Source organism: Bubalus kerabau, chromosome 6 (genome assembly GCF_029407905.1).
Source record: "Bubalus kerabau isolate K-KA32 ecotype Philippines breed swamp buffalo chromosome 6, PCC_UOA_SB_1v2, whole genome shotgun sequence".
NCBI lineage: Eukaryota > Metazoa > Chordata > Mammalia > Artiodactyla > Bovidae > Bubalus > Bubalus kerabau.
The window spans coordinates 57722791-57737266 of NC_073629.1; the positions used below are offsets into that span (position 1 = coordinate 57722791).

The following is a 14476-nucleotide window of genomic DNA, read 5'->3' on the forward strand; positions in this document are numbered from 1 at the left end:
GTTCACCAAGCTCTCATTAAGAACTCTTAAACACCATTTTAAAACATCTTTTGTGCTGAATATTCATTTTTCAAAGTACCAAAACATATCATTTGGCACATTAACATTTCCTAAAGAAATTAACCACACCTTTATACTTAACGTGTAAGCCAGACTGAACCACTCTGGCGTACAGGCCTGAACCAGGCCTGGCGTAACTTTTTCCTCTGCCTGGAACACTTCCTCTCCAAACCATCTCCCACTACCCAAATTTGAATTAGGTGACTCCCAAAGCTCCAAAACACAGTATTGCATTTTCCTTGTATCATGACACCTATGCTGTTATATGACCATTGCTTACTTATTTTTCTGTATTCTCTACCTGTCTTTAAGATCTATAAGGGGAAGAATTTGGTGCATCTTGGTCAGGGTCATATTCCAAGCTAATCAGCACAGTGCCTAGCACCCAACAAATGTTTGATGAATGAATGAAAACAAGAGCAGAAGTCCTGACATGGAAACAATCTGCTGATTCATAGCAATAGCCCACACAGCAATTTTCTGATTCCAAGTATATTACTAATTGTTTCATTAGTGTGTGAACTAGAGAGCCTGATTAGGATAACCTAAGTTCATTAGTAAATTTTTAAAATTTATTTGTAGGCTTAAAGTAACCAAAAGTATATTATTTGCATACAATTTACTCTATAACAAACACAGCTGTGCAAATCCATATTTTTATAAGGATTTGTTGTTGAATACGAACAAATTCTCTTTACTGTACTACAATATCTTAACACATCCAATTCTGATTATGGATTAAATGGTGCCAACTGAACAACCTTAGAAACATTGTTCAGTGAATTGAGTTTGTCCCAGATGATTTAGAACCTTAACTGCAAATGTACTAGAGAAATATGGTAATACTTCTTGAGGACTAGTTATTCTTAGAATAAATCATTCAGTAGTGTTTAATAAAAAGCCCTCAAAATAACTCACTGAAACAGAATATTGTCATCATTCAATAACTGTTGGAAAATAAAGTAAACATGGTATAACTAAGTTTTTGTTTATGAAAACATTCAGAAACATTCTATTTTTCACAAAAGAGGTTTATATCCTAGAGCTCTTTTTAAACCAAGTTAAAAACAAATTTTAACTTTATTCTTTGGCTATTAATTATACCTAATAAATGAGTCACTGATATCAATTCACAATAAATTTATTTTACATAAAAGAAAAAGCTTGCCATTAATGAAAAATCCAGTAGAAAACAGTTCTTCTGCTTTAACTTGGGGTTCAAAAGTAGAAGGTATGTATTAGTGAAACCTCAGTAGAAAGAGAATTTTGTAACAAAACATTCTTGGCATGAAAGCTCTAACATAACTTTTGTAATGAAATATTTACCATGCAATTTTATTGGCAGAAAGGCCAGTTTCTGATGGTTGGTATTTTCTTTTCAGTTTCTTAAGACATTATCATGAAAGATACTTAAACCTGCTTTATTAAGAGTTAATTATATATAAATATGGTATCTTTCCATAGTCCACCTATTTAATTGAGTAGTTCTAAGTAGGTAATTGGCACCCTGCCCTTCTGGTTTCCCCTTTCACCCATCAGCCAGTCTGAATCCATTCCAACGACACTGAAAACAGTGATTACCTACAAAATAAAACATTTCCAGTTATTAACTATATTAATAAATAAATACACAAAAACTAATCAGATTTAATTTGTTTAAATTTTAAATTATTCACTATAAAAATATAAATATTACCATAAACAAACACCATTATCACATCATAAAAATTATCATCAATGTGAAAGATAAAGGGTTTTATCAGAGGCAGTTTTAGAAATCTAATTATTTAGCAGTTAAAAGCTTTAAATAGTTCTGTGATGTTCTATTTTGTTAAAAAATAGTAGTTAAAAATTTATAAAATATTAATACAATCATCTGCAATCTATGAAAACATTCATAATAAACTATTTCTAAATAAGTAATAATGAATTTGCATTTTGTTATACTGGAAGGTTAAGTCATTTTGTTATACTGGAAGGTTAAGTCAATCTATGATACAGTTTTCTTTTTATATCCACATTACTCACCTCATCTGCCAGAAGTGATAATTCAGTACTGTTTGCAGCATCATAATCATACAGAACCCTGGCCCTCCGGCTGCCACCGCACTCCTTCAGGTCAGTGAGGTTGGAAGGAGAGGTGATTACTAGGCTACTTGTTGAAGTCAAGGCAGAGGAACCAATCACATTCGATGAAGCAGACGGTACAGGTGCCACAGAAGTCTGGTTGTTGTTAGAATGATAATTGGATGGAAAACTGTTGAAAAGAAAATTGCCAGTTATGTATACAGGACCAAAGTTTCTGTATATCACCACTTGGTGGCAGTATTTACCTTCTACCAACCTCCACTGGCTAAAGATTTAAAAGATGTTAACATTTTAATGATAAAGTGTGCTATTTACCCCTCTTGGATCAATTACATTAGAGAAAATGCAGGTTATTTTTAAATATAAAATCCTTGAAAGTCTGTTTCAAAGTCATCTTTACAAGTATAAACTTTAAATTATTTTTCTCCAGAAAAATGATTCATAATACTTCAATTTTCTGCTGTATGTTTTATTAACCTTTTCCTTCCTTTATGAATTTTTAAATTAAAAAAAAAAAACCAGATGAAAAACTTACCTAAATGTCAGATACTACCACAGATTAAAGTTTTCAAGTTAATTCTTTGAGAAATATTTGACTAACAACTCTTTTTCATAAAATAGATTTTCACATTTTCCTGTTCATTCAAATATTTACTGAGTATCTCCTTGTCCAGCATCACTAGAACAAGCTGAGATATAAAGATGAAACAATACCATTCTTTTATGGATTGCCGACAGGTGAAGGGATAGACATTCAAATAATATGTTATGACTGATAACATAATGAAGACTCAATGGAAGAATAGGGAAGATATCACAAATTAGTGAAATCTTTTTATCAATGTGCTTACAAATATTTTAAAGATAATTAGAATTTTCTGTTTAAGCTTACTGTTGCTCCATAATACTAAATAGAAAAAAATGTAACATGGCTGGCCTATAGTCATTCTAATCCAACCACTTCTAAGGTTGAAAACAATCCTATTAAAATTCATTGTTGTTCAGTTGCTAAGTTGTGTTCGCCTCTTTGGGACCACCATAAACTGCAGCATGCAGGCGTCCCTGTCCTTCACTATCTCCCTGAAAGTGAAAGTGAAGTCGCTCGGTTGTGTCCGACTCTTTGCGACCCCATGGACTGTAGCCTACCAGACTCCTTGTTCCACGAGATTTTCCAGGCAAGAATACTAGAGTGGGTTGCCATTTCCTTCTCCATCACTATCTCCCTGAGTTTGCTCAAACTCACGTCCATTGAGTCAGTGATGCCATCCAACAACCTCATCTTCTGTTGCCCCCTTCTCCTCTTGCCCTCAACCTTTCCCAGCATCAGGGTCTTTTCAAATGAGTTGGCTCTTCGCATCAGGTGGCCAAAGTACTGGAGCTTCAGCTTCAGAATCAGTCCTTCCAATGAATATTCAGGGTTGATTTCCTTCAGTAGTAGTCTCGTTCGATCTCCTTGCAGTCCAAGGGACTCTAAAGAGCCTTTTCCAACACCACAGTTCAAAAGCATCAATTCTTCAGTGCTCAGCTTTCTTTATGGTCCAACTCTCACATCCATACATTACTATTAGAAACAGCATAGATTTGACTATAAGGACTTTTGTCAGCAAAGTGATGTCTGTGCTTTTTAATACACTATCTAGGTTTGTTATAGCTTTTCTTCCAAGGAGCAAGCATCGTTTAATTTTGTGGCTGCAGTCACCATCCACATTGATTTTGGAGCCCAAGAATATGAAATTTGACAGAGTTTCCACTTTTTCCTCAGCTATTTGCCATGAAGTGATAAGACTAGGTGCCATGATTGTCATTTTTTCAAAGTTGAGTTGTAAGCCAGCTTTTTCACACTCCTCTTTCACTTTAATCAAGAGGCTCTTTAGCTTCTCTTTACTTTCTGCCATTAAACTGGTATCACTAGTTAAAATATAAAATGCTTCATTGGTAAAGGTAGGTGAAATTAATCTCTTCATAAAATACAGTTTTATTCTTTATGACTCCTGTGCCATCTGGAAATTAGTCAGCAAAATTTTCTTAATCCTTAACCTCTTCTCTAAACTTTCCTTTCACCTCCTGATGCTTGTGTTTTTCTCCCACACTCCATGTATCATTGAGCCTAGAGGTGGAAGCTGTAGGAGCTGCATGCTCATTTCCATTCCTATATTCTTCTCCCTCACCAAGATTACTCCTACCAAATTTTTGAATTTCACGCTATTCAACTATCAACTACCTCTTGTTGCAATCATCTACAGGTGTCTTATTTTTTTTCCCCTTTATCTCTGAATTTTAGTTTCTGGCTCACTGCCAGTATATCTTAATTCTGGGTGATTCTAAGTAATTAATTAATTAATTCTAATTATTTGATTCTAATTAATCTAATTATTTGAACACTTTGGCCTATCAGATCCATGGACTATTCTCTCCTAGTGATTCTGTGCCTGACCCTACTTCAGCTATCCATTACCAATGCCTCATCTAGACTTTATCAGTTCCAAAAACTATAACCCTTACAATAATCATATTTCCCAACATTCCATTCTCTATCATCTTTTCCCCTAGTACTCTCATTTCAACAAGCCTATCTCAGATTCCAAGCTGGAATCAAGATTGCTGGGAAAAATATCAATAACCTCAGATATTCAAATGACACCACCCTATGGCAGAAAGTAAAGAAGAACTAAAGAGCCTTTGATGAAAGAGGAGAGTGAAAAAGTTGGCTTAGAGCTCAACACTCAGAAAACTAAGATCATGGCATCCAGTCCCATCACTTCATGGCAAATAGATAGGGAAACAGTGGAAACAGTGGCTGACTTTATTTTTCTGGGCTCCAAAATCATTGCAGATGGTGACTGCAGCCATGAAATTAAAAGACACTTATTCCTTGGAAGGAAAGTTATGACCAACCTAGACAGCATGTTAAAAAGCAGAGACATTACTTTGGCAACAGAGATCCGTCTAGTCAAGACTATGGTTTTTCCAGTAGTCACGTATGGATGTGAGAGTTGGACTATAAAGAAAGCTGAGCACCGAAGTATTGATGCTTTTGAACTGTGGTGTTGGAGAAGTCTCTTGAGAGTCCCTTGGACTGCAAGGAGATCCAACCAGTCCATCCTAAAGGAGATCAGTCCTGAGCGTTCACTGGAAGGACTGATGTTGAAACTGAAACTCCAATACTTTGGCCACCTGATGCGAAGAGCTGACTCATTTGAAAAGACCCTGATGCTGGGAAAGATTGAAGGCAGGAGGAGAAGGAGACAACAGAAGATTAGATGGTTGGATGGCATCACCAACTTGATGGACGTGAGTTTGGTAAACTCCTGGAGTTGGAGATGGACAGGGAGGCCTGGTGTGCTGCAGTCCATGGGGTTGCAAAGAGTCGGACATGACTGAGTGACTAAACTGAACTGAACTGATCTCGGATCTATAGTCCTACCATAGACCTACCATCTATTATCCTACCAGCATGCCATTTGTGTCCAAGGTAAATTATCAGAATCACCCGCCTTGCACATACCTTCAAATCCCATGTCCTTTACTTCATACTACTCATTTGGTAAAGATCTCCCTAATTATCTATTCAGTATCCATGTATCTAAGACATGAAAAAATATAAAATCATAGACATGAAAAAATACAAAATCATAGTGTAGTCTCACACTCAGTTAAGTAGGGACAAGTGGGTCCACAATGCTGCCTGGCAACTACACTACATTTCTCTAAAATCTATCCACTTAACATTCTCCTGATTACTTTTCATGCCCCTTTATCCATCTGCAAAATTTCAGCAATTCTCCCTTAACCTTTATAATCAGCTGATGAATTGCTTCCTTTTTATCTAAGAGGAGAAAAAAACAATCAGGAAACTTCCAAGCTTTTGGTCATCCTTCCTCCTACTACATACAGATGAGCTATATCTATGCCCCTAAGATTATTTTAAGGTTAATTTTTCCACCTGTGTATAAAATTGCCTCTCAAGGATATCACACTACCGATTCTTCCCTTTCTTTTCAATATTGTATTTTCTCCATTTACTGTATCATTCTTGCCAGATTATAATCGTGCTTTTATTTCTCCTATCTTAAAAAAAACAAGACAAAAATGGGCTAGACTCTACTTCCTCCTCTGGCTAGTGCTTCACTTCCTTATTCCTCTTTATAGAACTCCTTGAAAGACTTATCTAAACTTAATGTCAAGTTTCTCTCCTTCCACTGACAAACAAGCTTTTGCCCACACTGTTCCATTAAAGCTACTCGTCCAGGTCAGCAATGACTTCAATGTTCTAAATCCAAAGGTCTACTAACAGCCCTCTTTTCACTTGATCTATCTAGAGATCACAGTGAAACACTCCTCTCACCTTTTACAGCTTAATCCAAGGCCACACATGTGGTTTACATCTTACCTCACTGCTCACTCCTTACCATTCTCCTTAGCTTGTTCCTCAGCTCTTCGTTGGAGTACCTCAGGGCTCAGCTCCTGGTCTTTTTTCTCTCTCTACTCATGCTGTGCTGTGCTTAGTCCTCAGTTGTGTCCAACTCTTTGTGACCCCATGGACTGCAGCCGGCCAGGAACTTCTGTCCCTGGGGATTCTCCAGGCAAGAATGCTGGAGTGGATTGCCATGCTCTCCTCCAGAGGATCTTCCCAACCCAGGGATTGAACCCAGATCTCCCACACTGCAGGCAGATTCTTTACCATCTGAGCCATAAGGGAAGCCCATGAGTAATGAAGTAGGTAGTCTATCCCTTCTCTAGGGGATCTTTCTGACCCAGGAATCAAACTGGGATCTCCTGCATTGCAGGTGTATTCTTTACCAGTGAGCTACCAAGGAAGCCCCTCTCTCTACTTACTCCCTTGGTAATTTCATCTAGTCTCAGAGATTTAAATATCCTTGATATACTGACATATGTCTAATTTATCTAATTCACCCCTCCCCCTCACCAATATCCAGACTTGCATATCCTAAAACTGATTATCTCCACTTGAATCTTTTATTTCTCAAACTTAACATGTCTAAAATTGGGCTCCTGATATACCTGACGTGGCTTCCCCATACCCCAACCTGCTCCTCCTGGGGCATTCCCCATTTTAATGAACCAAAACTCTGATTCTTCAGTTGTTCAGGCCAACACCTGCAGTAATTCTTGACACCTCTAGGTCTCATATATAGACCATCTATCAGCAAACCCTTGCTGTCTTTACCTTTAAAAACACACCCAGGGTTTGAGCACTTCTACCATATCTACCACAATTCCCCCTATCCAAGCTTCCATCATCTCCTGATTGGATTATTGACCAAGTTATTGCAATAGGCTCCCAAGAGGTCTGTCAGCTCACACTCTTGCCCTCTAACATCTATCTTCAACAAAGCAGCAAGAATGATCTTGTTAAAAGCTAAAATCAAATCACGTCCCTCTTCAGGTCAAAATCCTCCAGACTTTATCTCCAAGTAAAGGTCAAAGTCCACAAAGAGTGGTTTCCAAAGCCTTGCTCCCTGTTTCCTTGATTAATCTTCAGCTAAACTCTCTTTTGTTACCTGAACATACAGCTACGTTCCTGGTTCTGAGTTTTTGTACTTCCTCTCCTGGAGCATCTCTAAGATGCCCGTGTGCTTTATTTCCTCACATCTTTCAAATGTGTCTTCCCTGACTATGTAAATCTCTACTTCCCTGCTGTATTTTTCTCCAGTGCATTTATCGCCTTCTTATATACTATGTAATTGATAAAATGTATTGATTTTCTACTCCCCTCTACCCCTAAATAGAATGTAGGTTCCATGAAGGCAGGAATATGATCTATTTTGTTTATACTCTATCCTTGATGTTTAGAATAGTGCTTTTAAAAATTACAAGCAAATGTTTCTCTGATGGGTAAAAGGGTTCTAATGATGAACTAATTTCTAATTCAAGTTTCACTCTGAAGTTAAGAATACATTTCTGAGCATCTGTTCCTCAGTGAATACAGCCTATATATACATTTTTGGAGGAAAAGAAAAAAAAAAGATATGCTCTCTCCACAGAGTGTGTTTGTATATCTAGACAGGATTTTTAAAATGTTTTACCATGGAATTTTACTTTCAAACTTACCAGTATAATTAACCTTTGTTTAGCCACTGAGTTCTACTGATGTTAATTTTGGGGAATTAATGTATAAAGAAAAACAACAAAACACCAAACAGAAAAACCCCGAAAGACCATCTTTACCTTCTAAGAACCTGTACTGCTAAATTAAAAAAAAACAAAAACAAAAAAACTCTAGACCTCCTGCCACTGTAGCTCAATACGTAAACTTTCCCACTATTAAAAATAAAATATATTTACTAATCTTATAACCAGTTCTTCTGAGTCCTTATCTGTATGTGGATAATAATAGTACCTATCTCAGAGCATCAATGACTAGATTTTGTCTGAATGGATGCATTCCAAGCCTTTGAATGGCTTTAAGGAGAATGCAAGGATGAATGATTTTAAGAGCGACCCCTATGCTGCACTGCTAGAACATCAGGACAATATGAACAGGAAGTACTAATCTCCTTGGGCTTAAAATTGGTTTTGTGGAAGTGACTAATTTTGTTCTATGCCTAGTTTTGAAGGATTAATATGCAGAAAGGAAAACCAAAGTGATGAGGGTTTTTAATATTTTCTCCTTATTCCTTCTCTTGATGTTCCTCTTTCAAATGTTACATATCACTCCCCTGCTTTCATGGTTCCTTATTATATAAATCTCAAACTCCTCATTACTTAAAGGGCATTCATGAAATGACACTGCTTCATTATTCTAGCCTCATCTCAGTTCAGTCACTCAGTTGTGTCCGACTCTGTGACACCACACACTGCAGCGTGCCAAGCTTCCCTGTCCATTAACCAACTCCAGGAGTTTACTCAAGCTCATGTCCATTGAGTTGGTGATGCCATCCATCCATCTCATCCTCTGTCGTCCCCTTCTCCTCCTGCCCTCAATCTTTCCCAGCGTCAGGGTCTTTTCAAATGAGTCAGTTCTTCTCATCAGGTGGACAAAGTTTTGGAGGTTCAGCTTCAGCATCAGTCCTTCTAATGACTATTCAGGACTGATTTCCTTTAGGATTGACTGGTTGGATATCCTTGCAGTCCAAGGGACTCTCTCAAGAGACTTCTCCAACACCACAGTTCAAAAGCATCAATTCTTAGGTGCTCAGCTTCCTTTTTAGTCCAACTCTCACATCCATACATGACTACTGGAAAAACCATAGCTTTGACTAAACAGACAGCTCAACTGGAATTCCATCACCTCCACTAGCTTTGCTCGTAGTGATGCTTCTGAAGTCCCACTTGACCTCACATTCCAGGATGCCTGACTCTAGGTGAGTGATCATACCATTGTGGTTATCTGGGTCATGAAGATCTTTTTTGTATAGTTCTTCTGTGTATTCTTGCCACCTGTTCTTAATATCTTCTGCTTCTGTTAGGTCCATACTATATCTGTCCTTTACTGTGCCCATCTTTGCATGAAATGTTCCCTTGGTACCGCTTATTTCCTTCAAGAGACCTCTAGTGTTTCCAATTCTATTGTTTTCCTCTATTTCTTTGCACTGATCACAGAGGAAGGCTTTCTGATCTCTCCTTGCTTTTCTCTGGAACTCTGCATTCCAATGGGTATATCTTTTCTTTTCTCCTTTGCTTTTCTCTTTTCTTCTTTTCATAGCTATTTGTAAGGCCTCTTCACGCAGCCATATGGCTTATTTACATTTCTTTTTCTTGGGGATGGTCTTATCTCTGTCTCCTGTACAATGTCATGAACCTCCGTCCATAGTTCTTCAGGCACTCTATCAAAGCTAGTCCCTTGAATCTAATTCTCACTTCCACTGTATAATCGTAAGGGATTTGATTTAGGTTATACCTGAATGGTCTAGTGGTTTTCCTACTTTCTTCAATTTAACTCTGAATTTGGCAATAAGGAGCTCATGATCTGAGCCATAGTCAGCTCCTAGTCTTGTTTTTACTGACTGTTTAAAGCTTCTCCATCTTCTGCGGCAAAGAATATAATCAATCTGATTTCGATATTGACCATCTGGTGATGTCCATTGTTCAAAGAGGGTATTTGCTATGACTAGTGCATTCTCTTGGCAAAACTCTTGTTAGCCTTTGCCCTGCTTCATTTTGTACCCCGAGGCCAAATTTGTCTGTTACTCCTGGAATCTCTTGACTTCCTACTTTTGCATTTATTTCAGTCCCCTATAATGAAAAGGACATCTTTTGGGGGTGTTAGTTCTAGAAGGTCTTGTAGGTCTTCATAGAACCATTCAACTTCAGCTTCTTCAGCATTACTGGATGGGGCACAGACTTGGATTACTGTGATACTGAATGGTTTGCCTTGGAAATGAACAGAGATCATTCTGTCATTTTTCAGATTGCATTCAAGTACTGCATTTCAGATACTCTTGTTGACTATGAGGGCTACGCCATTTCTTCTAAGGATTTCTTACCCAGAATAGTGGATATAATGGTCATCTCAGTTAAATTCACTCATTCCAGTCCATTTTAGTTCACAGATTCCTAAAACGTTGGTGTTCACTCTTGCCAGCTCCTGTCTGACCACATCTAATTTACCTTGATTCATGGACCTAACATTCCAGGTTCTTGTGCGATACTGTTCTTTACAGCACCAGATGTTACTTCCATCACCAGTCACATCTACAACTGGGTGGTGTTTTTGGTTTGGCTCCTTCTCTTCATTCTTTTTGGAGTAATTTTTCCACTGTTCTCCAAACTACTCCAGTATTTTTTTCCTGGAAAATCCCATGGATGGAGGAGCCTGGTAGGCTACAGTCGATGGGTCACAAAGAGTCGGACACGACTGAGCAACTTCACTTTCACTTTCAATGACTTGGGGAGTTCATCTTTCAGTGTCCTATCTTTTTGCCTTTTCACACTGTTCATGGGGTTCTCAAGGCAAGAATACTGAAGTGGTTTGCCAATTCCTTCTCTAGTGGACGATGTTTTGTCAGCCTCATCTACCACCCCATTTTTTTTTTAAGGCTTCTTGATTTTTTTTATTACTCAAAAAAGCTTCATTTTAAAACTTAACTTTCTGACTCTGTGCTTTCAACACTTTCACAATGATTTTCTGCTCAATAAGGACAGTGTACTTGATCTGTCATGGACACATACAGCATACAGGGAACCACCATAAGCCCAGCTGATATATTTCTTCATTTTAGACAACCTGATAAGAACTTTAGGTCACAGTGAATTCCTCGAAGTTGGCCTGGGTATATTCCACATGTAGATTCTACTGCTTTCCCAACCTTCTTAGTATAAAGATAATTCTATTACCAGGGATTTGGGACAGCCTGGTTTCATTAGAGGCGGTATTGTAGGACAGCTTACAATGGTATGTCAAATGCTAGACCACTCTCAGTGCCTCTTGATACTGTCCCTGGAAGAGCTCCTGTCCCATTTTTAACTTGAACACTGTGATCCAACCACAATGAACTACTGTCAGTTCCCTGAGCTTGCCACACTCTTTCCTCTGGCTCTTCCATATACATATTCCCCCTTTGCCTAGAACATTCTTCCCTGCCCTTTTCTTCATCTAGATTATTCCTACTAAAATACTTTTATCTGTGAATCTTTGCTAGACTCACTTGAGTCACAGTTAGATGTCCCTTACAGTAATCTGAACTTCTCTATCTTTCTACTTATCACATGGCCTGTCCACCTGTAGTCTGTACTTCTACCTAGACTTCGTTTGTTGTGAGAGCAGAGAAGATGTCTGTCCTGAATGCCATTTTATTTTCAGTGTCACCTTATAATGACACCTTATAATGTGAGTTCCATAAACATAAGCAATTTTGCTTGTTTTGTTTGCTGATATAATCCTAGAGTACAGAACAGTGCTTGGATATGACAGGTGTTCCATAAATGTTTAATAAATGACTGGGCTATGTGCTTTACATATGTGCTATAAATAATACCACACTCAATGATATCAATGGGTGTGAAGTTTTATAGAACACTCTAAAATCTTTTCTTTTTAAATGGTGAACAAATAATGAAATATAAATTAGTTTATCTCTAAGGGCAACTAAAAGTCAATAATTTTATTTTCCTCAACTACCTCTAAAGGTATACAAGAGAAAAGTGAACTTCAAATGCTTTTAAGCTCTCTTTACATAGCAATAAAAAGGTATTCCTCTTAAATTATCTTCTCATCCCTGTTAACATTCTTCTGTACCAAGAGTTCAAAATGTTTTTATTTCAGAAGTGTGATAATCACTTTCCTTAAAAAAAAAAAAAAAAAAAATCTGATTTTAAGTAAGCTAATAAAAGCCTTTAATAATATTTTCACCTCTATTATTAGTTCAAATGAGAAAAAAAATCCAAATTTCCTCTCTTATCAGCAGTTTCATGTATGAAAAGGAAATTACCACCTTCCCAGTTGTTTTTGAAGGTCTAACATGTACTGGTAACATTGTGCGTAGTAAGTCATCTGGGCTTCTACAAAGTCATTCAGACAGCGAAGGTGATGGGCCTGTAAAGGAAAGTTACAGTCACTTCTTAGCTCTATAATCTACAAGTGGCAAATGCTAAGGGGAGACAGAGTACAACACTGTACTCAGGGTGAATCATCAGTATCTAGTATTTTACTACAATATATAATAACAAACTATTTAGCCAAAAAAAATAAAACAAACAAAAAACAAATGGATTTGATGGTGAGTAAACTAGGTGATAAGGTGTAAAGAAAATTTAAAATATTTCTTCATATATCTTGAAAAATGCTACAATTTAAGTATCTTGATAAGTGACTAAAAAGGAAGTTCAGTTTCTAGTCTAAGAATTTCCCTAAGACTATCAAAACCTTCTGTTCCAAATGAATTTCCAAGGAATGAACACTCACGTGTGTACTGCTGATTCCCTCCAGCAGAAGTCTGGTAATCTCTGCCTGACGATCAAATTCACTTTGAGTTATTCTTAATTCCTGTTCAGACTTAAATTGTAACGCAGTTTTAGAATCTCATTAGAGGGCTTAGTCCATGCTATGCACATTCATTTAGACAGTTAAAAATTCCCCAAACCCCAAAGTCTGGCAGTTCCCTGGTTCTACTTTGTACCTAAACTGGTCCCTGGTTTCTAGACCTTTTTTCTTCTATATTACTTAATCTAGATAGGACTGATTCCTTCCTTACTGGTGCTTAACTCAAAAAAATCAATGTCAAAGGTTAATGACATAAACATAAAAGCCTAGGAAAACTATGGGACAGACAATATATTTTCTAGTATAAACTTTGGTAAATTTTAATGTTTTATGAAACCTTAAGATTACCAGTTTACATGTATGCTGCTGCTGCTGCTAAGTCGAGTCAGTCATGTCTGACTCTGTGCAATGCCATAGACAGCAGCCTACCAGGCTCTGCTATCCCTGGGATTCTCCAGGCAAGAACACTGGAGTGGGTTGCCATTTCCTTCTCCAATGCATGAAAGTGAAAAGTGAAAGTGAAGTCGCTCAGTCACGACCCCATGGACTGCAGCCCACCAGGCTCCTCCGTCCATGGGATTTTCCAGGCAAGAGTACTGGAGTGGGGTGCCATTGCCTTCTCCGAGTTTACATGTATAAAATATTTCAAAAAATTCTCAGTTATTACTATAGTTACTTTACTTTGAAATACAGGTTTCATTCTCAAATGAAAAAACTTTAGAATGAAGCAAGGATTTTAACTTCTTTTGTTATCAAGCATATACTTGATTCTAGGGACATAGTTCTAAGGTTCCTTCAAAGGATTCTTTGTCCCACATAAATGTCTTTTACAGTTTTCTTTCCAAACTTTGCATAAAATATGTTTTAAACAGAAATACTATCTATAAGATATGCTAGGATTTTTTTTGCAAGCTATGAGTGACCTTTAATCAATGCTGTGCTAGTAACTGGCTCTTTACTGGGGGAGGAGGGTGCGTGGGAAGCGGTAGGGAGGGAGGGGAGATTCTCTAATGTGCTGAGTTTCAATGGTAGAAATACTTCCACCACAGTTGATATCAAGCTACCAAGATGAAGTCAGTGACCTCAGAGCTAGAAAGAGATGTGTACAACAGCACACCATGACCAGCTTTAACTATCCAATATAGGTTTGAAAGTGAAAGTGAAGTCGCTCAGTCACTCAGTCGTGTCCGACTCTTTGTGACCCCATGGACTGTAGCCTACCAGGCTCCTCTGTCCTTGGGATTTTCCAGGCAATAGTACTGGAGTGGATTGCCATTTCCTTCTCCAGGGGATCTTCCTGACCCAGGGATCGAACCCAGGTCTCCTGCATTGTAGACAGACGCTTTACCATCTGAGCCAACAGGAAAGAGAAACCCAAGTAAGACG

At 37.7% G+C, this 14476-nt stretch overlaps 1 protein-coding gene and 1 pseudogene across 1 annotated transcript in view; both read right to left on the minus strand.

The window, feature by feature from the left end:
• Nucleotides 1–1185: 1185 nt before the first annotated feature.
• SH3GLB1 (SH3 domain containing GRB2 like, endophilin B1) overlaps nt 1186–14476 on the minus strand; it is a 43670-nt gene continuing 30379 nt past the window's right edge. Inside the window, exons 6-9 of the mRNA XM_055585287.1 lie at nt 13013–13102; nt 12543–12643; nt 2089–2317; nt 1186–1641 (exon numbers count right to left, since the gene is read on the minus strand). Of these exons, the coding sequence (XP_055441262.1) occupies nt 1534–1641; nt 2089–2317; nt 12543–12643; nt 13013–13102 (528 nt within the window). The 3' untranslated portion in view covers nt 1186–1533. The remainder of the gene's footprint in view (nt 1642–2088; nt 2318–12542; nt 12644–13012; nt 13103–14476) is intronic.
• Nucleotides 4424–11569, minus strand: LOC129655820 (60S ribosomal protein L34-like; annotated as a pseudogene).